The sequence below is a fragment of the Pleurodeles waltl genome, chromosome 4_1 (genome assembly GCF_031143425.1).
Source record: "Pleurodeles waltl isolate 20211129_DDA chromosome 4_1, aPleWal1.hap1.20221129, whole genome shotgun sequence".
Classification (NCBI taxonomy): domain Eukaryota; kingdom Metazoa; phylum Chordata; class Amphibia; order Caudata; family Salamandridae; genus Pleurodeles; species Pleurodeles waltl.
In genome coordinates, this window is record NC_090442.1 from 352659839 (window position 1) to 352687722 (window position 27884).

The following is a 27884-nucleotide window of genomic DNA, read 5'->3' on the forward strand; positions in this document are numbered from 1 at the left end:
TGGTGGGAGGACCTAAGACGCTGGGCCCGGAAGACCACCGAGGCCCAGCTGGGGATTGCCTCCCAACGAGGGAGGGATGCCCGTCGGAACCTGACCACCCTAGTGGCCCGCAAACTGTCAGTGGCCTACCCAGAGCTGGATGGGCACTTGATGGCATCACAGCACCCACAAGGGGGTGAGTACAGTGTGTTTGTCAACCATCTCTGTTGCCTGGCATGCGATTTGGGTACAGGGTACTAGTCAGTGGATGCCCCAATATACCAGTTCAGATATTGCTGCATGGTCTAGCTCAGGTTAATAGCATGGAAAGAATTTGTTAGATAGCTAGGTAGGTGGCTTCTCATCTCATACAGGGCTTAGCTGGCCCCAGTTGGTGTGTAGCTGGCAGTGTTTGGCTCCTACCTGCTGTGGTACTTAGCCAATGGTATGCCAGTGTTGTCCATACTGCCCATTCTCAGTCTCAGTATGTGACAGAAATGTGTCTGCCATCTGTGCTATTGGTGCTCAGATTGACCCTGTGCTCCCTTTCTCTCCCCCCTTTTTCCTTTTGTCACCCTCTCCATGTGTGCATTAGCATCATCAGGCAAAGGAGCAGGGGCACTGGTGAGTGAGGGAGCTGCAGTTCACGGGACCCAGGAGGTAAAGTTCACTGACGTTGAGAGGACCAGTGGGATGGAGGGTGAGGGGAGCACCACGGCGGGGACAGGAGGTGACACCACTGACTCTGATTCGTCCTCTGATGGTAGCTCCCTGGTTGTGGCGGACCCCTCTACTGCCACCCCGTACCAGCAGCGCCCTCCCAGTAGTCCCCCACGAGTTGCCTGTGCCTGCTTACCCAGGTGGGTGAACATCTCCTTCACCCCAGGCACCTCAGGCCTTGCCCCAGTCAGCCCTGCTGCCATCAGTGAAGAGGCTATTGACCTCCTGAAATCCATCTCTGTAGGGCAGTCAACCATAGTGAATGCCATCTAGGGGCTGACATCCCAGAAGCAGCAATGCAGTGCCTTCCTGGAGGGCATCCACGGTGGGCTGGCGGCCCTACAGAGATCGGTCCAGGCTCTGGTCTTTTCACTGGTTGACAGCCAGTGTCCCAGTTTCATCCGTCCCCCCTCCAGGTACCACTACCCAGTCCCAGTCTCCTCACCCCCAAGCCATCCCATGCACACGTTCTGACAAGCATGCACCCAAAACAACACACAACTCGCACAGACAAACACAAGCAGCGCACTTCAGTCCACAAGCACTCACACAGCCAACACCCAGATGCACACACATCATCTACGGCACCCCCCTCCTCCTCCTCCCTCAGTCACATCTGCACTCACACCTGCATGCACTGCATCAACAGTTCCAGATCCTGCCACCTGCACAGCCTTGCCCACAGTCGTCCCAACAGCAGACCTGCAGACATTCACCCCACACACCACATGCGCAGTCACCACCACCTCATGCAGCAAACTCACCTTACTTTCAGACACCACCACAACATCCATACACACATCATGTTTGTCCTCCCCCACCCTGTCTGCCCCCCTCCAGTGACACACACACGCTCGCACTCAAACCACCAACAGCCATCCACCTCACACATGCACACTGTCCATGCACGTGCACCCAAGTCCAGCACACCTCCTCTTCCTACAACCATTCTCTCTACCTCCACTCCCATCCCTCATTCCACATCCCACCCATTGTTCCTAAGAAGCTTTTCCTTGCCCACCTTTTACTCTTCCTTCCCCTTCGCACCCTCCTGCCTATAAGAGGAAGGTAACACCAACCCCAGCCTAGTACCTCAGCACCCAGTCTGACACAGCTCCACCCCCAAAGTCTCCAGCTCCCACTAAGGGGCACATGAGTGAGAAGCCGTCCCCCAGCAACAAGGACACTCCTCCACCCCAAATCAGAGCGCTAAAGTGCTGCCCCCTCCAAAACAGAGTGGCAAGACCATGGGGCCACGTCCAAAACCCAGGGCAAAGGAGGTCCCAAAGAAATCCCTGGCCAATGATTCCCCCCCAGAAATCAAAGGCCAAGCAGGCCCCCCAGAAATCCCTGGACAAGGAGGCCCTACAAACATCCAAGGCCAAGGAGGACCCCAAGAAATCAAAGGTCAAGGAGGCCCCCCAGAAATCCCTGGCAAAGGAGCCCCCCCCCCAAGAACTCCAAGGCAAAGGAGGCCACCCAGAAATCAAAGACCAAGGAGGCCCCCCAGAAATCCCTGGACAAGGAGGCTCCACCGACATCCAAGGCCAAGGAGGCCCCACTGGAAACCATAGCCAATGAGCCTCTACTCAAAACTATGGCCAAGGAGTAGCATCCGGAACCAGAGGCCAAGGAGCTGCATCAGGAACCAGAGGCCAAAGGGCACCATTAAAAACCAGTGGGCAGGCGGCCCCCTCCAGAACCAGTGGGCAGGCGGCCCCCTCCAGAACCAGTGGGCAGGCGGCCCCCTCCAGAACCAGTGGGCAGGCGGCCCCCTCCAGAACCAGTGGGCAGGCGGCCCCCTCCAGAACCAGTGGGCGGGCATCCCCCTCCAGAACCTGTGGGCAGGCAGCCCCCTCCTCATCCTGTGGGCAGGAAGCCCCCTTCAGAACCAGTGGGCAGGAAGCCCCCTCCTCATCCTGGGGGCAGGCAGCCCCCTCCAGAACCAGTGGGCAGGAAGCCCCCTCCTCATCCTGGGGGAAGGCAGCTCCCTCCTCATCCTGTGGGCAGGAAGCCCCCTCCAGAACCTGTTGGCTAGGAGCACCCTCACAATGAGTTGCAAGCCCCACCCACCCCACCCCACATCCCCTGAGGTGCCTGCCCATTTCAAACATGATACCACTGAACAGTGGAGTCCCGCTGTTGTCAGAAGTCAAGTTGGGGCTTTGACTTTGCCCTGTTGGCATTAATGACTTTGGACTGGCCTTTGGGCCTGCATTTATTTATCTCTGCAGTTGTGCATGTTTTTGCATTTTAGATATTCGTACAAAAGGAATACAGTGGTTGGAACTGTGTATGTGTCCTGGATTTATTTACTCCAGGGTTCTGTTACTGTTATTTTCCTGTGCATGTGTTTCTGGGTATGTGGTGTGTGTATGGTGTGTGTTATGCGTGTGTCACTCGCACTCCTGCCCTTGTGTGCTAGGAGGCTCTACTCACCATCGTCGTCTTCGTCGGCGCTCCAGGATGGCAATGGTGTGGTACACCATCGGGAATACTTGCAGTTCTGGTTCCATGGCTGCTGCGGACTTCTGTGTGTCTGTGGAGGTGAGTGTCTCCTTTTAAATGATGTGTTTCTGCCAGGCTTTTGGTGGTGTTACTACTGCCCCAGAAATCCTGGTGGTGTGCTATGTCGTATTATGGTGGGTGGATCCTTGTCTTCTGCCTGTCTGTTGCTGGCTGCCGCCATGTTCGGTGCTCGTACCGCGCTGACGGTTGGTGTGGTACTTTCGCTGTCTATAGAGGGATCACCTGCATGGTCACACTATGACGGTCATTACTTCCAGCCCGTTGGAGGTGATACCGCTGCATTAACCCTTTCGGTCAGAATACCGCCAGGTTCATAATGACCACCATAGTGTTTCCTGTACCCTGGGACTTCATTATTTTTCATCTCTGGTGACAGGAACAAGATGTCTTGCCTAGCCGAACAAGACAATACCTCACCTGCTACATTTAAACAAGTTTTGCTATGTTGAGATCTTGACAGCCAAAGTAGAGACTACTGAAGAACCACATAAAAAGCAGATTTTAGTGCAGTTTCTAGCCTTTTCCATTGAAAATGAAACCTTAAACTTGGATGATCTTCTGCGAACACGGTTAACCACCAATCAATTTCTAAGGGTGATGATGGTCCTGTTTCTCCATATTTACTGGCAGGGTGGGACACCAGTTTCTATGTGACTGCACTCAATTGCCAATTGACTGCAGATGGTGCCTACTTACTGGTTTACTGCATGCTACTGACGACTAACAATACGTTTTGAGTTCCAATTGTATCTCATACAATGAAATATATATTTTTCCACTAATCCTTATAACAACATTTTCTTCAATTATGTTCATTTATTTACCATTTTAATAAATTTAATAAAATAATCTTACTTCTTTTCTGCTAAATTGGTTTAGTAGTATTAAATAAACTCATTTCAGTGTAATAATGCTGTTTTGAAGGTGAATGTGATGTTCATGGATTTTTCTCTGAGAAAAGACTTGCTGCTTCTGCCAAACTTTCAAGCTTGAGACAAGTTTTCCTAAAAAAAAAGCAATGACTTGAAAGGACTCTGACTGTGTTGGTAGTGTATGAGCGTAGTCACAGCTCACATCCAGGCTGTGGCTTCTAATATATAGTTTAACAATCCAGATACCTAGTGCTTCGGAAAGGTTGAGACCATCCTGCTTCTTCCACGGTCATATCATTGTATTTCTTACCCGGGCAGATCGGCTCATATATTATCCCCATGATGCTTCCTACCAAAAGCATAAGGATGTTGTATTTCAAGGAAAAGTAATTTTAACTGAAACACTCTAGACTCAGAATATTGTTATACATAATGTCGCATAAGGGATTTGAGACGTTCACAGTAAAATCATTCCATGTGGATGACTTGGTGAAGGCTATTACTAGATTCTAACATACACTTCAGTGATTCTTTACTAAAAGAAATCTGTTTTTTTGTGTTCTACAGTTGCTTCCTAATGCCATCTATTATACTATACTATTATTTCTCTCTTAGTGTTGGGGAAGACCTTGAGCTGCACCGCTCATGTAGTGTGCCAAAACTTCAAGCACTATTTCTAGTGTAATGCACCAGGATTAGCATTGTACAAGATGGCATGCTATGATAGCCCCACAGGATACCTTAATTGATTGTACTTACAAGGTTTCACTCTTACTCTCCCATCACTATTGTGCTGTTCGACTTTAAATGTTCTGATAAGCAGACATTTTCAAAAGATACAAAAACATTATGGCTTACTGAAGTCTGCTGAGGTATTACCTAGAGTCTGCCTCTGATACAGAACAGAGAAAAACCTTAAGTGAATTAAATAAAATATATATAAAATACTGCACAGTTATTTCTACAAGTACGCATATTTGAAATAGTTTACTGCAAGCATATTCCAGTTGCCATGATGATCACGTGTTCAGCTTCATATTAAATGTAAAAGAAAATTGATGGTAAATGTGTTTGATTTTTAATTACAATTGTAGTTGAGCTAGACATGAGTAATGAAAGAACTGCAAAATGCTGTTTTAATTGCTTATATTGTCTTTTACACATATAGGCATCTGAGAATTTTTTTTATTCCTGTGCTGGATGGTGTGTTGTTACATTTATCCTCGGAGTCTGTGACAGACACAATGACAATATAATGCTAACAAACACAGGCCATATGTTTCACATTGACTTTGGGAAATTTCTGGGACATTCCCAAAAATTTGGGAGCATAAAAAGGTAAGCTCTCCCTCTTTACTAATATTGTTTAGGAAAACAAGTTTTGAATATATACCTAAATAAACCTATATTCTGAATTCTGAAGCTTGCTTTGAGGTGTACAAGTGATTTTGAATTCCAGGCTCAATGTCATTGAATGTGTTCGGGAGACATGCTGTTATCTCAAAGGTCCTCAAATTAAGAAAGAAATGTGAATGTAAAGTTGTAATGAAAATATCTGAAATGGAGGCCAGAGCTCTTAATAAGCATGAGTGAAAAATGGATCTAGTCATGTACCTGGGTCTACAGACAGGTTAGGCCACCACTGGTATCTGATTAACAAGCTTCATCCATCAGAAGGAAGAAGTAACACAGATGGGAATTTTGGATTTTTGTTGGGAAAACCTAAATCCTAAAAATCCAAATCTCTAACTCATGCTTTTTCTGTATAGCTCCAATAATATGGAAAAGGTACTGAAAAGAGCACTTTAAATCCACCATATTATTCCTTATAATATAAAAATGTGGTTACTCCTCAAAAACACAGAAACAGGTTCCATTAAGGAGTTACAGCAAGGTTTTAAAATGTATATTCCATTTTCGGAACACTGGTATCAACATGGAACCAATTTGTACATTCACTGTTACGAAAAGGTCATTGCTGATTACCCTGTAGCAAACCACTGCAATATATTTAATCACATGTATATTTTGTTTGTTGAGCCTTGCTTGTATACATTTTTGGATTATATCTGTATAATAATACATTTGGCCCCAGATGTACCTTATTTGTTTTTAATTTGCCCAGCTCTCAAAGTTTATCTCACTCCTCTGCTACAAGTCACTATTTATTTTCCTTTTATTCACCCCAAGGCTTTATACATTATTTTGTATCACATTTGTAGTATATGTTCAATTAAGAATATTTAAAAAACCATGAATATTTTCCTCATCATTTGAGAATATGTTTTTTTGATGAACTAATATTATTCTTGTGTAGGCTTATAAAATGGTGTTAGAATGTTATATTTCAGCAGTGTAAACAATTATCTTGACGATAAAGGGGCCTTCTCACTCAAATGATAGAAAGAAGATTGAGATTCACCTGCCTAGAAGGATTGTGCATGGAGATCAAAAGAACCACAAAATATTTAATTTAAAAATCCACGTGTCTCCTTCATGGAATGAATTATGCTGCTTCATCAAGAGAGGGCCCAAAAAAATGGTGGTACCAAAAGTGTGATTTGTCATTTTAATTCCTATAGGAAAGTTTACTGTCCAATACAGAAAATAATGGCTGAATGTGATCACTACAATTTTAACACAACATTAGAACTTTACTCAGTATAAATTCCTTCAACTGTTGTTGGGATATGTCCCTTTAAGGAGGTGCTCATTTTGGCATAAACAAGGTGAGTCTCAAAAACGTTATAGATCATCTCGACTGTTGGTCCCTCAGTATTGGTACCATGTAACTCTTGAGGTACAAAATAAAAAAAAAATCCCAAACCTAATTAGGTAAGGCTTTTTCTTCTGCTGGCCAGCCAATTAGAAGGTACTGCTACCACTGTACCAGAGCCTCCTGATTGGCTGGCCGCAACATGAGAGAACATTCTCTCACACTGTGGCTGCCATTACAGAATGTAAAAACAAGGTATATATGGGGCACAGTGAGCAAATCCTGACCCCGTGGCCTTTATGGACTAGAGTTTTAAATGAATAAAAAATGCTGTTTTTCTCAGCAGTACCAAGGTAGCACATCAAAACCCAACGAGGTCCCATGAGGTACCACAGTATTTGTTCAAGGCAGCAAATCATAGCAGACTCCAATTTTCATCCTATCTTATCTTATGACTATTGATGCGGGAGGTAGGATTGCGAGTCACTAAGATGCAGTATTTTGTAAATTATTATATTAATTTATAGGTCTGTTCACAAAGTTGCCCATATTTTGATCTCTTTTTGCAAATCTAACATTACTATAACTATTTCCATAGTAATATACTTTTGAAAGTTAAAGATAGACATCACAAACAACATTTCTGTTTCTATTTTTAAACTAATAGTCCTAAAAATAATCTTTTTTTGATTCTTTAAACAGTTTTTAAGGTTTTTGTGTAACTTTACTTTGTTTCAGAATGGAGTTTAAAATAATTGTAAAAATAGGTGTCTGAACTGGAGGACAAGAAATAAAAAAAAACATATATTTGTAAATGGACGGATGAGCTGCTACCTAGTTCCTTCAAGCAATAGCACTCTGCTTGCCATGAGTTATAACTTTACCACAGTCAAGAAAAAATATTACAGTCCAGCCAAAGCACTAATGGGCTGTAAAGTCATCTGGAGGAAGTGAATCTCGAGACGTAACCTCATGCTGGAGTTGCCTATGTATCCTGGTAGTACAAAAGGAGTACTTTATCCCCTTTTCTTTGTCGAAGTCTGTGTCCCAGATTTTTCATGTGACTTTCTTCATGGAGATCTTTTGCTCTCTAGCTGGGATTATGAAGAACTCCCAAATTATTGATTTGGTAGGTGTTTCTGTAAATTCACACTAACTATCTCAGCCATATGAGAATGCAGTCTGACATTCTAAGCAAAACATGTACACCCAGCAGAAGCAGCCTGTTAGCCTCGCCATGCCCTGTTAATTACCCCTAATGTTACATCACTCATGACATCTTCTGTGACATCATTGACAATCTCACTGTAACATTTGTGGTAAAATAACTGAGGAACAAACTGTGCATGGTAAGGGCACACGTTATAGTTAATATAGGGCACAAGTTATAGTTACTTGAAATACCTCTAACAGCTGAATTTCTAAGGTTTTGTGCGTGTAAAATCTGTACCTAACTACAACGTCCCTGTAACCTCTGTTTTTTTAAATATATATAGTTATATATATATCTCAAAACAAAACCCTTCTTTTAGGTTTAGAGTGATGCATACATTATGCAAAAAGAAGAGGGAACTCGGTTTAGTTCCCAGGTATAGGTGGACAGCAGCTCTAGACAGAGGCACCCTGCTGCACCAGCGACACTCTAGATTTGCTCACCTCAAATGTCTGTTTTTCTAGCAACGTTTTTAAGCATAGAACTAGCATAGTGCCATCCAGGCCAAGCTAGAAAGGAACAAAGTATTTTGCCATTCGTACAGCAAAATCCGTAAGCATAGGTTTGGACAGTGCCGTCCTCTCCAAACTGTGAAATAACAAAAGCTTTCACCACTCAAGTCACAGTATTACAGCCTTGAATTGGTATTTTACCATCCAAGCCAACCGGGAATGAAAAAAAGTGACCCTTGACACGTGTTTCGCTATCATTATAGCTCATCGGAGAGGTTTAGCATTGTCCAGATACAAGGAAGCACCCAATATAGATAAAAATAAAGCCCCTTCCGGATTAGAGTGGTGAAGAAATTATGCAGAAAAGAAGAGAGAACTCTGGGGAGTAAGAAAGCAGCTTCAGTAAAGAGCACCCTGCTACACCAGTGACACTCTAGCTCGGCGCGGATGGCACTGTATTAGTTCTATACTTAAAAAAGTGTTGTACTTTTCAGTGAGATAAACAAGAATATATTAGCAAACAAAGCTACTGAGGATTATTTTAACACCAACACAAAGACTTGTGCAAAAACATATGTAATACAAAAAAAACCTAAAATGTTTAACAAGAATTTTTTTAAAAAAATAGCAAAGGTCATTTATTATTAAAACATTAAATAAAATAATGTCAAATTGGTCAGGCACACAGCACTGCGTGCAATCTCCTCCTCACACAGCTACAAGTTAGGTGTTCAAATGAGATACAAACCAACAGTTAAAACCCAAATAACCATTCAAATTTACCAGTTGTGGCTTAGTCAAAAAACTAGAATGTGTACCCCTTCCATGCACTGCTTATGACCTCACATGTTACATCACTAATGACAGGCTAAATGCCATAATTGATAACCTCATTGATGACATCAATGAAGAAATTTTAAAAAGGGTCAAATTGTTCAAGGGAAAAAGGGCAGAGTCTTGGCTGTAGTCTATATTTTAGTGTTAATAAAAGAATGGTTGTCAAGTTTGAGAGATTTTAAAAATAATTGCTCATTACCATACATTTAGAGGTAGCCACATAGGTAGATGAAGTTTCCATCTCCATATAAGAGGTCTCTCTCTGAGTGGCAGGAATGATATATACAAAACAAGGGCCTGTCTGTACAGGAAACAGTTTTGGACAACCTAGATTTCTTTTGGAAACCCAAAGGCAAAGCTCAATACATGATGAAAGAGAAAACAAGGAGAAGAAAAACACATAGCCAAGACAAAAGTTAGTGTACACAGTATGTCAAAGGTACATGTGACAATCTATGTACATGTCAATGAAGGTTGCTCCAACATGTGCCGTGCCCAGCGCCAGAACCCCCGGCCCCAGCAAAAGCCACGGCGCCAGCATTCGCTACGATGCCAACACCCTCCGCGCACTCAACACCAGCCGAGACACCACCTGCTTCCAGGCCTCTCCAAAGAGCACGCACGGACCCTTCTCCTGCCACAACTGCAGCTTCACTTGCAACAGAGCCCACATACCTCCTAGGATCAAGACCAACCACCTCCGTTGCATACTCCTCAACACCCGCTCAGGACGTAAGCACGCCATCGAAGTCTGGGACCTGCTCGACTCCACCTCCCCGGACGTGGCCTTCCTAACCGAAACATGGTGGAATGACTCCTCAGCACCAACATCGCCATAGCCATCCGAAACGGATACAAAGTCGCTCGCCGAGACCGCACCAACAGAACCGGAGGAGGCATAGCCATCGTCCACAAAGCCACCATCGAAGTCAAAACCACCCCCGGACAACTCCTTCAGCGCCGCCGAACTCCTTCACTTCCAAATCCGCACCGACCCCAACATCACGCTCAGAGGAACACTCATCTATAGACCCCCAGGGCACTCTTCAGCAACGCCATCGCCGACCTGGCCAGCACCCACGCACTCGCCTCCACGGACTACATCCTCCTCGGGGACCTGAACTTTCACCTCGAAAACAACAATGACACCAACTCAACCACCCTGACCGAAAACCTTGCCAACCTCGGCTTCACAAAGCTCGTCAACACAACCACCCACACAGCCGGTCACACCCTTGACCCCATCTTCTCCACAAGCAACCACATCACCTTCAACCATACCACCGAACTCTACTGGACCGACCACCACTGCATTCACTTCACCTTCAGGAAACAGACAGAACACCACCCCACCGAACAACCCCCACGCCGCCGATGGGGCAAAGTCACCGAACTTCAACTAATCAACACCCTAGCCCATAAACCGCCCGTCAACCCCACCGACCCTGACATCGCGGCACACAACCTCAAGCTATGGATCACCGACTGCGCCGAGCGCCTTGCTCCACTTAAAAAACCCTCCAACAACCACATAAAAAAAAAGCCACCTGGTTCACCGACGACCTCCAAGCCTCCAAACGCCACTGCCGAAAACTCAAGCAAATATGGCTACTCGAATGCACTCCAGACAACCACACGGTCCTCAAGAATGCCACACGCAAACACCACCAACTCATCAGGCTAGCAAAAAGATCCTCCTTCAAAACCCGCCTAGAAAACATCGCCCACGACTGCAAAGAACTTTTCAGCATCGTAAAAGAACTCTCCAACCCAAATGCCACCGTCAACGACATCACCCCATCCCAAGAACTTTGCGACGCCCTAGCAACCGCCTTCCACCGAAAAATCACGGACATCCATGACAGCTTAAACTACCCTCACACTCCAGACGCTCCTACCCCACCCACCATGAACTCCAACCGCTCCAACCGACTGGCCTCCTGGACCAACATCAGCGACGACGAAACCCGCAAGACCATGAACTCCATCCACTCCGAATCACCGTCAGACCCCTGCCCACACCACATCTTCAACAAAGCAGACACGGCCATCGCACCACACCTACAGAAAGGCATCAACATCTCCTTCAAAACTGCAAGATTCCCAGACAGCTGGAAACACGCCGAAATCAACACCCTTCTCAAGAAACCAAAGGCGGACCCCAAGGACCTGAAAAACTTCCGGCCCATCTCTCTGCTCCCATTCCCGGCGAAGGTCATAGAGAAAATCGTCAACACTCAGTTCACTCGGTACCTCGAAGACAACAACATCCTCGACCCCTCCCAGTCCGGTTTTAGACGCAACCACAGCACCGAAACCACCCTCCTTGCCGCCACAGACGACATCAGAAGCCACCTCGACAATGGAGAAACATCAGCCCTCATCCTCCTAGACCTATCAGCCGCCTTTGACACCATATGTCACCACACCCTAAAATCCCGCCTCCACACAGCAGGAATCCAGGACCAGGCCCTCGAATGGACCGCATCCTTCCTCACCAGCAGAACCCAAAGAGTCCGCCTCCCCGTACCAATCTAAAGCCTTCAACATCACCTGCGGCGTACCCCAGGGCTCATCCCTCAGCCCGACGTTGTTCAACATCTACATGACCCCCCCTCGCTCAAGTGCCCCGTCAGCACAACCTCAACATCATCTCCTACGCCGACGACACCCAACTCATCCTCTCCCTCACCAAGGACCCGCACACCGCCAAAACTAACCTCCATGAGGGACTAAAAGCCATCGCTGACTGGATGAGAGACAGCCGGCTAAAACTGAACTCTGACAAAACAGAGGTCCTCATCCTTGGGTGCACCCCCTCCACCTGGGACAACTCATGGTGGCCGTCCACGCTGGGTCCCCCACCGACGCCCACCGACAGCGCTCGAAACCTCGGCTTCACCCTTGACTCCTCACTATCCATGTCAAAGCAGGTCAGTGCCATCTCCTCCTCCTGCTACAACACCTTCTGCATGCTTCGCAGAATTTACAAATGGATCCCAACAGAAACAAGAAAAAGAGTAACCCAGGCCCTCGTCAGCAACAGACTTGACTACGGCAAAGCCCTCTACACCGGTATCTCATCCAAACTCCTCCAACGCATCCAAAAAGCCTCCGCCCGACTCATCCTCAACATCCCTCGCCACTGCCACATCACCTCCCACCTAAGAGACCTTCACTGGCTCCCCGTCAACAAGAGGATCACCTTCAAGCTCCTCACCCACGCACACAAGGCACTCCACAACACCGGACCATCATACCTGAACAACAGACTACGCTTCTACACCCCCACCCGGCATCTCCGCTAACCTCGCCCTCGCCTCCGTTCCGCCGCATCCGACACAACTCTTCTGGTGGCAGATCATTCTCGTACCTCACCACCAAGACCTGGAACACCCTCCTGCCGGATCTACGACAGACCCAGGACCTTCTTTCCTTCAGAAAACTACTCAAGACTTGGCTCTTCGAGCAGTAGCAGCACCCCCCGCGCCTTGAAACCCTCACAGGTATGTAGCGCACTTTACAAATTAACTGATTGATTGATTGATGTAGGTGCTCTTGAAGAGTGACTTGTTAAAGATGAAGTGACTAAAGATAAAAATACAATAAAATGGAAAAAGCAGTGCTCAAGTAGGCTGTCTGCCAAATCAAGTTTAATCCGATTTGCAGAGTGCAACTAGGAGGATTCCTTAGAAGTCCCAAGGAGGAAGTTGAGCTTTTGTCCAGAAAACTAAGAAGCTTCAACGTTTTGAACCTATATATAACATGGTTATTTAGAACCATCTGGAATGGTCTTATAAGGGCCTGGGAGATGAGCAACCTGTGTGATAATGGCAGGGAAAGATTTAAAACTGGTGGGTGTTAAAAACCAACAGTGTGCTATAGTTGTGCTATAATTCATGGAAAGGCTCACCTTACGTTGCATGTAACAGCATCATCCAAGGAGGAATTTATTTGAAGTAGTAGGACAGCAAGCATGCTCGTCTTGTCAGTATCTTCATATAAGATAATGTAACTCTGTACAAGGTTGCCAATTATCAAACATCAGGGAAGGAGTGAAAATCAGTGTTGGAGGATCCCTTTTGATAAATGGACCAGTAGAAATTACTAAATGGGACAGAACCTTGGTTCAGAATCTGTCCCTAAGCAATATATGGGAGTTTAAATTAAACGAGCGGGCAGGGAAACAGTTACCAGTAATTGCTTTTTGTTGTCGAAACGCTTGGTCGACTTAAAATAGAATGGGTTGCAAAAAGGAGAACAGTACACATAATCAAATTGTGCCCTTTAAACATGTTTCTTAAGGAAACTTGCTTAACAGGGGATAAACCCCAAAGGATGCAAGCAGGGAACCAAGAAGGTTAGCTCACCTCGAAAAGCGGCTCCCTGCAAGTGTATAAGAACACCAGCAAAGAGCGCTCCTCCTAGGGAAGATAAAGGGATTCAGCCAGCGCTAACAAAAGCATGCAAGCTGTTGTGAGGTGCATCAGCATCCTTTCAAGGTGGCTGTGATACAAGTGTGTGGTCCAGCGTTGTTTGTAAGCAAAGCCCAATTGTGTCTGGGACAATGGTCCCTGTGATCATGAAACTGCCACTGGAATTGGAGCAACCTTGTGAAATGTAATTAAAATCGATATATAATTGGTAATGGAGGTTTCCTTCCCCATAAGAGAGGTCTCTGCCCGGGTGGCAGAGATATTCGCCAATTGTTATAAGGTTTCTTGCAGTCATAAATATAATCATAGGATGCTCATCAATTCATTAGAAAAGATGGAGTCATGTAAGTTTACATCTAGATATAAATCTCCAATCTAAATGAATGACTTGAAATAAAGTGGGAGCTGCACCTAGATGTAAGAGTGGATCTAAATGAAAGTAAATGTACACCATAAATGTATGGTTCTGAATTGGGCAAATATTGCATCTCAAATATTGTGATATCAAGAACATCATGGAGCATAATTCCCAAGGTAAAAATATTGTTTTTTATACTTTGTTAAAATTATCCGTTTAAATATCATTTACTTAAATATTGTTGTTTATAATGTCGTTTTTGGGTGTATTTTACAATGTTTTAATTTATAGCAGAATTTAAGTTGTATTAAATAAAACTATTTTTGTTTTTATTTCATTTAAATGCTTAATAGCACAATTAAGTTAGAATGTTTTGGTTTAATGAGTTAGTAGGTTTATAGGGGAATCAGGTATGAAGATTATCAAAATATAAAAGGTTTGAAATGTATTTGTTTAGAATTATTCATTTAATAATTTATTATTAAACATTTTAGATTCAAATTAGATTAAAAAGTAACAAGTTGACTATATGGGGAAAAGAGATTGAGGGTTAAAAAAACGTAAATGTTTACACTTATGCATTTAAGTTACTAATTACATCAATTTGCTAATTAACTCACAACTTAATTCAATAAAACATAATGGTTTGGATTTTCAAGGGAAAATGGTGAGGATTTTCTTAGTTGCATATGTTTAAAATGAAAAAGTTAATGTATTAATAATATAACTAATTAGCTAATTTATTAATTAAAATAGAATACAATATATTGGGTTTGTTGGCTAGCAGGGTGGGGAGGTATTGAAAAGAAAAATATTTTTAAATTAATATTTAAACTAAATCATACGCTATAAATATGATCGATGAATATATGTTTATTTGTATATTATTTAATAATACTTTCTGTTGAATATCAATTTGAATTTGGAATATTTTATCTGCTATGGCCTAACTTAAAAATATAATCCCTGAAGACTGCTAGATTTAAATTTAAATCGTACATCTGATTTCCCAAAAACGAAACACTGTCACTAGTGAGTGTGGGTTTGAATTTACAAAAATATTATTAATGATGTTTTTCCCAAAATTAAATAAAATTCCCCATTACTTTGGGAAGGAGGTAAAATGGAAAAACAGAATTGCTGCAGGCCATCCCCCAAAATATATTAGAAATATATTAGGTCTGAGCAAAAATGTGATTATGCTGGATTAATTTTGCATTACTCTTTGGATGCAAAATTGCTAAAATAAAATACATGATCATGCCATTATAAATAAGAGCAGTTTGCCACAATATCCTACCACCAGAGCACAGGACCAAAGAACTTAGGGCCTCATTACGAGTTTGCCGATTGGTCCGCCAGACTGCCATGTTGGCCATCCTAAAAAGACCACCATGTTGGTGTTCTTTCAGACAGGAGCGCTGATCAGCAACTAGAAAAAGCAGACCGTCAGTGGCGCAAGGGCCTTGTAAATAGGCGGTCCAACCTCCAGCACCGTCAGCTTGGCGATCAACCACTTACCTTCTTGCAAGCGTACAGTCACCATGGCGAACCCCATGACAGTCCGAACCACAGTGGTTTGTGTTCACCAAAGTTATACACAACAGCACACTGGATGAATTTGAAAACAACACAGCTGACACATATTACCGCACTGGACACACCTGCACAGGGCACTATTAAACACACCCCTTCACAGACCACAACCATTTGCATTTCCACTTGGAGCCAAAGAACCACAAACAGCACATTTTGATTATTACACAGATTAAGCACCCCTTGTCTCACCATCCCACTGAACAACCTACACACACTTTTGTACAGTCACACCTATTTGCACTTTCACTGTCACCCTCTCTTTTTTTTGTTCAACCATGTCACGTTCCAAAAATGCCCATTTTTCTGAGTTTGAGTTGAGAGTCATGGTGGATGAAATCATAAGAGTAGAGCCACAATTGTTTGAGCAAAAGTTCAGCACACTGCTCTCAGTAGGAAAATAAAAATGTGGGACAGGATAGTCATAAGAGCCAATTCTTTTTTTTTTTTTTGTCCTCTTACACCTCTGGCCTTTAAACTTCTCCATATTGCCCGTACACTATTCGCCATATATGGAGATATCTTATGCCAGGGAGAACTGAGCTCTCTCATTCAGACCTCAACCAAAGTCGATGTCCAAAACACAAGAGTGACTATGTTCATAATCATAGGACAGCATTTTGAATAAATACAAAGTACCTTAAACTACAGTGCACTTCCAGTTCCATAAACATGACCAAATCTTTATTTTCTTTTCCTTATTCAATTTACTCATTCACACATCTAATCTTGAAGTAGCAATCAAAGCATTAAGCCAGTCAATATACGAGGGAGAGGAAGATATCATCCGCTTCCTGCAAATCTCCCTCCTAGCCAAGAGTATTGCATAAAACAATATTGTACTATTGTCCTTATTAATTGTTTTGCCTTCCTGAACCAAAAAGATAACTAACGATAGGGTTGGACAAACATTTTGCCAAATAATCGCAGAACAGAGTCAATGTTGTATGCACCACCCTGCGCACCAAGGAGGTAATTAGGAAGAGGTCGAACGACCTCAGGGGAATGGTCTATTGCCTGTCTCCATGCACCAGCTGCAGGCCAAGAAGACTGGAGGTGGCCTCCTAGTGCCCTGATACACCTCTTTCCCTGGGAGGAGAAGGACTTGGCAATCCTGCATCCTGACGGCTTGACATGAATTCCTGTGAGTGGAGTCTGGTAAGTCACAACTCTAAAAATTTCACCAAAATGCTATGTCATGCTTGCCCACAGCTCACCATTTGCCACTTTTACAGTCATTCCACTCACCAGCCCAGTGTTCACCTGTCCAAATACCTCTATTTGGCAATTTACAATTGAAGTATACTCACTTGGGGGGTGACGTTTTTATAGTGTGTATAGTAAAGGGACTGACATGACTACACCTCCCAGCAGGCACTGTTCTACAACTCCAAATACCAGGCCAGTAGTCATTTGTCCACATACCCCTATTTGGCAAATCACAAATGAACATCACTCACCTGGGCGGATACCATTTGTCAAGTGTGGGTAGCAGAGAGAGTGACCTGACTGCAACTCCAAGGAGGTACTATTCCTATTACCACAAACACTGTGACAGTGGTCAAATGCTACAATGCATGTTAGTGAACTCTCAATAGAAATGTGCTCACCTAGGGGAGAAGATTGGTCAAGTGTGTGTAGTAGCGAGAGTGACCTGACTGCAGCTGTGTAGTAGAGAGAGTGACCTGAATGCAACTCACAGCAGGTACTGTTTCAGCAACTTCAAACAACAGATTTTGTCTGAAGACCTCTGTTTGGCAACTCATAAGCTGGGAGGATACCATTTGTCCAATGTGGGAGGTAGAGGGTGTGACATGGCTACCAAAGCCAGGAAGGCCCTGTGGCTATAAAACCACGCACCTGCCCAGTGTTCTCTTGTCTACATATCATTGTTTGGTAACTCTCAATTGAAGTGGACTCACCAGGGAGGATAAAATTTGTATGGTATGTGTATTACAGGGAGTTATATGATTGCGAATTCCAGCAGCCCTTGTGTCTGTAACTCCAAACACCAGCACAGGGTTCACCTGTTTGTAATCTCTCCAATGCTTTTTACTCACCTGGGAGTATACCATTTGTCAAGTGTTAGTAACTGGAGGGGGTGCCATGACTGCAGCTCCCAGCAGGCCCTGTATCAGTAATTCCAAACACTAGTCCAGTGTACTCTTGTCCAAGGACCCCTGTGTCTTAACCCTCAATTGAAGTGTACTCACCTGGGAGGAAACAAGTTGCATAGTGTGTGTAGTATAGGTCAGGGAGTTACATGGCTGTAACTCCGAGGAGTCTCCTTTACTGTCACTCCAACCACCAGTCCAGTGGCCTCTTCTCGAAAGACTCCTGTTTGATAACTTACAAATGAAGTGTATTCACCTGGGGGGATTACATTTGTATAGTATCAGTACTAGAGAGAGTGTCGTGCCCCCAACTCCCAGCAGGCCATGTTTCTGTAACTCCAAACACCAGTGTCTTAACTCTCAATTGAAGTGTACTCACATGGGAGGATAATATTTATATAGTGTGTATGTAGTACAAGGACTATCATGACTACAACTCTCAGGAGGCACTGTTTCACAAACTCAAAACAGTCCAGTGTTCAGTTCTCCAAATACCCTTTGTAAACTCACAAATGAAGTGTGCTCACCTGGGGAGATGACAGTTGTCAAGTGTATGAAGTAGAGCGAGTGGCGTGACTGCTAATGCCAGGAGACTTGGTCTCTTTAACTCCAATGACAAACCCAGTGTTCTCATGCCCAAATACCCCTGTGACTTAATTCTCAAATGAAGTTTACTTATCTTGGCGAATAACATTTGCATGGTGTTGGGAAGTAGAGGGAGCGACTGGAATGCAAAGGCCAATAGGCCCCGTGTCTCTAACTCCAACCACAAAAACAATGTTCTCTTGACCAAATCTGTCTATTTAGGAACTCTCAATTGACGTTTACTCACCTGTGAGGATAACATTTGCCAAGTGTGTGTAGTATGAAGAGTGACCTGACTGCAACTCCCAAGAGGCACTGTTTCAGTAACTCCAAATACCAGACCAGTGGTCATTTGTCCACATACCCTTTCCTGCTAACTCTCAATTGAAGTTTACTCATCTGCGAGTGACCAAGATACAGATCATGCTCAACTCTAAGATATGTCTGGCTACCTTATCTGCTCCATGTTGACCTGCTAACCCACGATGAAACTATTTAGGACAGGAAGTCAAGTGTGCAAAACAATGATACCAAAGACCTCAAGATGCATAACCAGAATGGTATTGCCAGCAGACACATTCACAATGCACTAACCACATGATGACTCTAGTCACATATACAACATAGACTTGGGTCTGTCTGCATACCACTCAACTAGGCCTCAAAATAGCCAAAAACATATCTTGCCTAGCCACTGTTCTCCCTGCACAGGTGGCAAGATGGCATTCTCAGGCCATCCTCCCAAGTTCTAATGATCTGCACATTTTAGCAGCTGCTTGACTTAGATGAAATTGGCATGCTTCGCAAATGGCAGGTAAATACAACCAATACCATGGGTACTTGTCACAATAGGATTAACCACAAATTAACTTTGTACCAGGTCTATGCTTTATGTAACAAAAAAGTGTTGGATGTAGAAACAACCACTACCATTGTATCTTTCGTATCATCAGGTCACGCTGACACTGGGCACACAGAGACCGCAGAAGAGACTGCCACTAACCCCCTGGATGAAGCCCTCAGTGAAGAAGACACTCCTGGATGCCTAGACGTGGAAGACGATTCTGGCCCATATTGGCAACCTGGTTAGACACCAACAGTGAGTGTAACAGTGGGCACATCAACACCTCCCAGCCCAGTTGCCTCATCATCACAGGCAACCATTCACCCCCCATCCTGTGTACTGAGCACAGTGTCTATCATCTTATGCCCCCCAGTCCTGGAGCCTGCATTGCAGCACAACACTTTGGACAATGAGGGTCCAGGATCCAGTGGGAGAGAGCACCATATGGCAAGGGTACAGGCCCCAGAGGGTGGGTGCGTGGGAGTGATGCCGTGAGCCAGCGAGATGAGGCCATTGGGGCTGCTCCTGGCCAGGACACCATCAGTCATGTATTTGGGGGGTCTATCAGGAGTACCAAGGCGTGATGGGCCAAGTCTTGACCGAACTCTGGGGAACCAAGCAGCTACAAAGGGACATGCATAGGGACATGCGAGAACAGATGGAACCTCACAATAACATCATGGCCTTCCTAACAGGGGTGATGAGGGACATTCATATAGTCCGCAGCAGGGCTTATCTAAACCAGTCTTTCCCTACCTTTGGCTTATCAAAACCAAGTACATCTACATTGGTGCCAGACACTGGAAGTGAGGCCCTGCCAGTGGAAGAATCTGCCCCAGATACCCCTGCCTCAGTAGCAGCAGACTCCCCACCATGCAAGCGGGCAAGTCCAGAGAAGAATATCAGGAGGTGCGGATAGCAAGACACCCACCACTGCCAGCAGGTGACCTATTCCTAAAGGAACTCCTTTGCGTGCCACACATTCACTCTGATGACTGATCCTGAACCACATACCAGTTCCAATGGGAGGAGTACTCTGAACATTGGACTCTCAATGGGGTGGCATCTACTCCAATGATTTCATATTTATTTACTACATCAGCATTGCAATAAATTTACCCAACACAAACTTATTGTCTGCTTGCTCAATTTCAACATTTTGCTATGTAGAGATGTAAGACCATGTGAACCATATGATGAAGTCATAACTTACCTGTACAAGGAGCTATAGGGTACAGGTACACCGTGTTCTGCTCAGGATTACACCCATTACACACAAACACATACGTACAAACATCTTATTCCAGTGCACAGCATATGGGCTGTCCATATGCCTGGACCTTTTTGACAAGAATGTATGACTCCTACTGAGTCAAAGTACATATTCCAAGGTACAGCTCCCCAGACCACGGAAGGAAGGGATTTGACAGACATTATCCTGTAGAATAGGCAAACATTAAAATGGTTGATGTTAGTAGCTTGAACCTTATCACATAGCACACCAAAGTAATCCAACATTGCGTAATCCAAGATACAGACAGGTAGCAGTACAACAGTCCCTGATGACAGGCCCATCATCATCCAATGCCCATGCATCTGGTGCTATGACACAAACATATGTCAGTGTTTTGGCACAGACACTGTGACCTGCAATGATGAAACACATTTACAGCTGCATACAGGTCATACAAGAACAGTGTTTAGCCAATGTGAAGGGTGAATGACTTGGTCTCAGTCTATGGCTACATATTTCATGCCCACATGATGACCCACATGATGCAATCAGTCCAACACAGCACACAAAACAAGCCCATTGTGATCTTCTGACCTTTCATCCTAATAATGTGCAAGCTACCTTGGCACATGTCTCATACACCTCAGATCTGCTACCTATATTACCGGATACAATCCATATCTGCTTTGTATGTCAGAACAGCATCAGATACCTGCCAATGTCACAACTCTGAAATGCCCACATGAGGGTGTCATGGCGAAAGTACCTGTGCAAAGAAAAAACAAGGAGTATAAGCTTGAAAACATACCTATTACACAAATCATAAAGCAAGCAACTGGAAATGTAATTTCATTGCAAGGAAACTGACACAAACAAAGCAACAACATCAAGGTGGGGATATTTCAAAGGGTAATTCTTCAAGCAGCCTTTGCCTGAAAATTGCAGAGTATCAGCTCCCTAGTTGCTAAAACATTCTCACAACTGCAGTTCATTGTAGAGTCACAGTCATGACATCACATGACATACTTACACTCATGAAAAGTAGCTGTTGATGAGTTCTTCCCACAAGTCAGCTCCTTCCTCTTCTCCACTGCCATCTTCACTTGGCCTTTCAGGAGTCTCACCCAGTGGCACTGCAGGCTCCCCCTCCTCTGGGTTGTATGGGATGTTTCTCTGCAGGGTGATGTTGTGAAGCAGGCAGCATGCCACAGTGATCTGACACACTTTTCTAGGTGAGTATAGGAGGGCTCTACCAGTCCTATCCATACAGCTAAATCTGGCCGTCAGGAGCCCAAAAGCACGCTCTATTAACTGCTGTGTCCTTCCATGGGCCTCATTGAAGCGGACTTCCCCTGGCATAGTTGGATTCCTTAGTGGCGTCAAAAACCAAGGAAGGTTTGGATGTTCTGAGTCTCCTGTTAAGCACTGGGACATAGGTGCAACAATGAGTCACTCACTTCATGATTGTAGCACCTGACATTGCATACACACACAAAAAGGACAGATGTGACTTACGGACTTGCCAGATCATCTCTGGGTGCAGTTGTGACATGAGCTGCCACTGTTCTGCATAATGAAGGAATCATTAGCTGAACCCTTGTGATGTGCACACACATGTGAAATGTAGAGATCCGCCAAACATTTGACTTGCACATTGATGGAATGAAAGTTCTTTCTGTTCAATAAACTTGTTTATTGGCCTACAGTGGGACCAAGCCAACATGTATGCCATCTATGGCTCCCACCACATGTGGGAGGTGTGCAAAACCATAAAACTCAGCCTTCACATGGGCTAAGTCCTCACGTTGGGGAAACAAGATAAACCTCTCAAGGTTTTTCAACATTGTTGAGAGGACATCCTTCAACACCAGACTGAACATAAGTTGGGACATACCAGCAGACAGGACCACTGTATGTTGGGATGTCCCAATGCCTAGGAAGTGCAACACTGGCATGACCTGTACAATGGGTGGTATGCTGGTTGGATGACTAATGGCTGGCATCAGATCTGGCTCCCACTAATGACATACGTCCACTATTGTTTGTCTATACAGGCTGCAATATGTAATTATGCGCCTTTGCTCCATGGTCTGAAGATCTGGCAGTGGATGGTACACAGGTTGTTGTTGCATCCTCCCCGTCCCTGGGTACCTATGTATGACAAGACATTATTTCTAACATTAGTCAGTGTGTCCACGCAACATACATGATGCATGTCAGTGATATCATATGACAAGGCATTTCTACCTGGATAGACATGGCACCCAGTACACATCCCAGCTGCAACTAACACATGGTCACATGTGCCCCCCCATGGTTTTCAACACGTGTCCACAACATGGATATGGACCAAACTCAAAAATTTGCAACACAAGTGCCCCTCGAAATATGATTGTATATCCCAACTGCCAAAATGACTGCCGGTGGTGGTGGACTGTGCCCCACTGTTAAATGCCATCCGTGGCCTCCAACATACTACAATGTTGTTTGAGTAGTAGGATCTACAAAACAGGATAAGGATGTTTTTGAGGTCTGCAACGGGAGTCCTGTTATAGGGCTATGGCCGGCAAAGACAGTTGCTGGGGTAACCACAGACAGCTTCGCAGAGAAGTGCCCCGGGGGCACTTCATCAAGAAAAGATCCGTCGACCTCAGAACACTTCCGGGGTCATGAGGTCGGGAAAGACCCAGAAGATGCAGAGAGACAGCATCAGGGAGAGAGAGAGAGAGAACGCATGACAGAAGGAGGACACGGAGGTGGAAGAAGAGGTGGAGAGGGAAGAAAACAGAGCGGCAGAGGAGGACAGAGAGAGCAGCGTTGACAGAAGTGAGCAGAGAGGGAAACTGAGTGCAGAAAAAGAGGAAACCGCAGAGGCAAAGAGGGATCAAGACCAACCCGGAGAGGAGCCTGACATGAGAAGACCCTGCCACGTTCCTGGAGGGACGTGGCTACACAAGATACAAGCTTATTTTGGTAAAAGAACTCCCATAGAGGTTAGGGGAGACGGAGTGAGAGTGAGGGTACAATGAGGGGAATAACCTCCTTAAGAAGAAGGTCAGTTAGTTGGGGGAAAAAGGAGAACTCCCTCCCTGGTGAATCCTACCCTATAGTTTCTATCAAAGAAAATCACCTACCTTATACCTGGTTTCCATCTCTTCCTCCTGAGGCACACCGTTCTGGAGCTGGACTCGAATCCAGAGAAGCAAAAAAACGACCTAGGAAAGAAAAGAAGAACAGAACAAAACTTTAGAAGATTGAAACCATCATGTATCTATAAATACTCACAAGAAATAAAACGAATATGCATTAAAAACCACAATTATAGTCTGTGTTACATCTACTTTTGTTATGTAGGCCACCTATAAGGTCATTGTTGCAGGTGACAGTGTCTGAAGCCCAATATACCATTTCAGACCTCCAAAATGGCGGCTGCCTGACCTACTCCACTGGACATTAGGACCCGCAGGCGAATGCGGGCGGAAGTCATCAGGTGGTAGGCGGTTGCAACCATGGCGAGCAGAGTCATTGGCTGTTTTTGCCATTGGTAGTCGCAGGCCAATGGCTATGTCTGCGAGCAGTGACAACCACGTACATCGCGGATGTGAGTACCATGCTCTACAGATTCACTTGCTTGATCCATGACACTGCTGCCAGCAACACCTCCACAACCTGAGCTACTGTGTGCCACCTCTGCGAACAATCATGCCACATCCAGGAGGTGATAGGGCCCCTGCCTTCTCACAAGAGGAGCTGGAAAGGCAGGTGACTGAGGTCCCTCTCCTGTATAGACAACCCTATTTCTCAGCAGACGAGCAGGTAAGTACTTCATGTTCACGTGTCTCTGAACTTCACTATCCCACCTCATAGGCTATAATGTGCCCATGTGTGACAGTTAGACTTGATGTGTGCCTTTAGTTGCAATCTGTGTTTCATCAATGGGATGGACAATGTGCAGGTATTGGTGGCCAGTGCCATATGTTAAGTTCAGTCACTTTGTGGTATATGAGGTTTTTGGGGTCCTAGATCCTCCTTGTGTTGGATGGACATAACTAGGTTAGTAGACATTACTGTCATCCACTGACATCTCTCTCCTCATGATTGTTGAAATGTCAGACAACATGTATGTGCACGACAGCATACGCTGTGTATGCATGTTATATGAGTCATCTGAGAGTCATGTGAGCAATGTGTATAGTGCCACAGATCTTTCAAACCACATCTGGCCTTGTTAAACTGCTATGTGGAATGCATTGTATGAGTCACTGTGCACTTCAGGTTGCCACACACACTGCATGCCAAATTGCAGTTGGCTACATGATGTACTGTCATGCATGGAAGTGAAGGGAATGGAGTGTCATGTAGGTTTTGTCTGCTCCGCCTGCAGAGACCAGGGCCTGTCAAATGTATCTCTCAGTACAGACCTAGTCTAGGCTGTGGGAGAGTCAGTGTGGCTTTGCAACTGTGGCACTGTGCCCACTCCCTATCCCCCAGCAGATCCTTTCATGTGGCCAAAATGATGCTCTAGTGGCAAATCCTGTCCTGAATGACTAGATTAGGAATGTCACCTTCACACAGACCATATTTGTCCTGTGCAGTCATATTGCATAACTGACAGTTTGTAGATTGCTGGGAAGCCATGATATGTGACTCAGTAGATTGGTCATATAGCAAAAAGAAACTGTACAATGCACACCTTTTCTTTGTTGGATGCCATATCTGTAGGATAGACATGTATATCCAAATGAGTGTTCTGTGGTACAGGTACATATCATAGTACCCCGTCCCCTGAAGTGGCATGAGTCTGCGTTTGTTATTCCACATATCCATAAATAGACAAGGAAGAGACTTATGTGCCCTCATTGTAGCCAACATTCCTTGTGCCTACATGTCGGCATATAAAAAAAAAGTTAATGGGGTGCACGGTGAGGAAATATGGCGCTAAGGATGTCACTGTACCCTAAGTGTTGTGACAGGGGAACCACACAAGGGAAACACCCTACCCTTAAGGTATACACAACCTCACAACAAATACAATACACAGTGAGGGTCCCCTCTTAAAGAACCATGTATAAATTAATATGATAAGAAAACAATATCACAAAGGTCCATGTTTCATAGAGCAAATTTCAGAGTCCACTGATGAATCCAAAGATTTATTGACAAGTTCTGAACATCAAAGGTAGATTGTACATCCAGCCAACACGTGTTTCGTCTTGGGAAATGTTTAAATCCCTTACGACTTCTTCAGGGCTTGTAAATCAATCACAATTTAAAGGCAAGTATTCATCAACTAATACCAATCCAGTATGGACTTCCAGCGTAACCAGTATCCAATCCAAGTTCAAAATCCCCAGTAATTCTGGGACAGTAGATATCTATTGAGAAAACCGGCGTCTTCCAGTACGGACGCCTAGCGTGTGCGCTGAAACATGTCGGCATATGTCTATTTCTCTTTAGCAAAATATTTGTAAGCTGCTGTTTCATTCATGGTCTACCTGAGTTTATAGCATGATGTCTGTTTTCCCTCTCATAGATATGTGCATGGCAGCGTGTGTGGAATAAGACATCTACAACAGGGATACATTTCATTTTGTGCCACAGACAGGAGTGTTATTGTTTATTGGCTGACACATACCCTCATTTGTCATATCATATCATTTGGCATGTACAACTCCTTTATCAATGAGGGACATGACAGGTAGCCCTAGAGTGTTTAGCCACAATATGCATTTCTGCGCTACTGATATAGAATACCTAGATGCCCCCCCAACACTACCCAAGACAAAGACGGAGCCATGGAGTAAGGAGTTTAACAATTGAAGAGCACGGTCTTCAGGGCTTTGCAAAAAGAGGGTTTGTGCTCTAGAAGGCGCAGATCATGTAGCAAAGTGCTCAGCACATGTGAAATGGGTAAGGTTTGTAACCTGACTGTTGCCATGCATCATCGAGTGTCTTGCAGTTATGTTGAAATCACATGTGTTTGGGTACAAGCGTTCATCCATAGATATCTGGGTTTGCATGACCATACTGGAGACAGTGATGTAGCTTCCCATTGGGCAGCATGTTAAGGGCCTTCAAATATTACTTGCAAATCTCTGGGCCTCTCCAACATCCAATGGACTAATGGTGTCTACTGAGGTACTCAGAGTATGTCATTTTGAGGGGTGCCAGACATTGATGGTGATTTCCTTGGGGCTTGCTGATTCATTATGTTATGGAGTTTGGAGATATCACTCCCTAACATATTGCACATGACGTCTGCAGTGTCCTTTCCCATGCCAAATGTGCGGCCTATCTGAGCAACATTAGTACTAACTCCATGACTCCATTGGGCCAAATATTACTTGGTGAAGTGTGCATTGTGGAACTGCTTCCAGTGTGGCATGGGTATTTCAAGGTCACCTTCTCCAGGCTATTTTACTTTTGTCAGCAACATGGCAGGACTTTGGAGAATCATTTATTATTGTTGAGTCATTATGTATGTGACAAATAGATGTACGCATGACCTTGTGTGGGATCTAGGGGAATGCAGTTGGCATTGGCCTACTATTGTATGACAAGAGGTATCTGAAGTATGCTCCATGGGGCAAAGCATTGAGGATGATGAGGTCTCCTACCAGTACAATGGTTACAGTGACTGCATAACTTCAAGAATGCAATTGTAGTTGTTTGAGATCCTGATTTTCCTGTAGGCAACTGTTAACAGTTCAAATGGCATTCATGCATATGGTATGGCACATGTATGTGCCACTTAGATGGAGTTTGTTTCTGGGGCCTACTTGTCATCATGGTAATGTTTGCTAATCAGAGATGTTCTTCAGGTGTCATCATGGGCATGTGATGACCCAATTTCTCTTTGTATTTGCAGCATCAGCCCAGGGAAGTGAAGGAGACAGGGCACAGCCAAGTGGGGATGCATCTGGCCACGGGACTTCGGGTCAAGACACCACTGACATGGAGGGACTCAGTGGCCTGGAGGGTGAGTGAAGTGCCATGGGGAAGACCGGAACAACATCATCGTCATCATTGGATTCTTCCTACAGTGGGCACTCCCTAGTAGTGGCTGACCCATCGGGGCATACCCCTGTACCATCTTTGTCTGCCACCCCCGTTCTATCACAACCCTCCCCGATTCTCCCCACCCAGTTGTCTGTGCCTGCTCACCCAGGAGGATGGGTGTCTGCTTTGCCGCAGGCACCTCCGCCCCAGCCCCTGTTCCTCCTGCTGCCCTCATTGAGGATGCTATTGACCTCCTGAGGAGTATCTCTATGGGTCAGATAGCCATTTGTGAATGCCATCCAAGAATTGGCAACTTAGATGTAGTAGACCAGTGCATTCCTGGAATGCATTCATTGTGCAATGTCTGGCCGACAGAGTGAGATCTTTTCAGGCTCTGGCC

General features: G+C 44.8%; 1 protein-coding gene across 2 annotated transcripts in view; it reads left to right on the forward strand.

The window, feature by feature from the left end:
* The window catches only part of PIK3C2G (phosphatidylinositol-4-phosphate 3-kinase catalytic subunit type 2 gamma), a 2001768-nt gene that overhangs the window by 1549297 nt on the left and 424587 nt on the right, over positions 1–27884 (forward strand). For both annotated transcript variants that reach the window (XM_069228485.1, XM_069228486.1), the window contains exon 24: positions 5269–5438. In XM_069228485.1, the coding sequence (XP_069084586.1) occupies positions 5269–5438 (170 nt within the window). The remainder of the gene's footprint in view (positions 1–5268; positions 5439–27884) is intronic.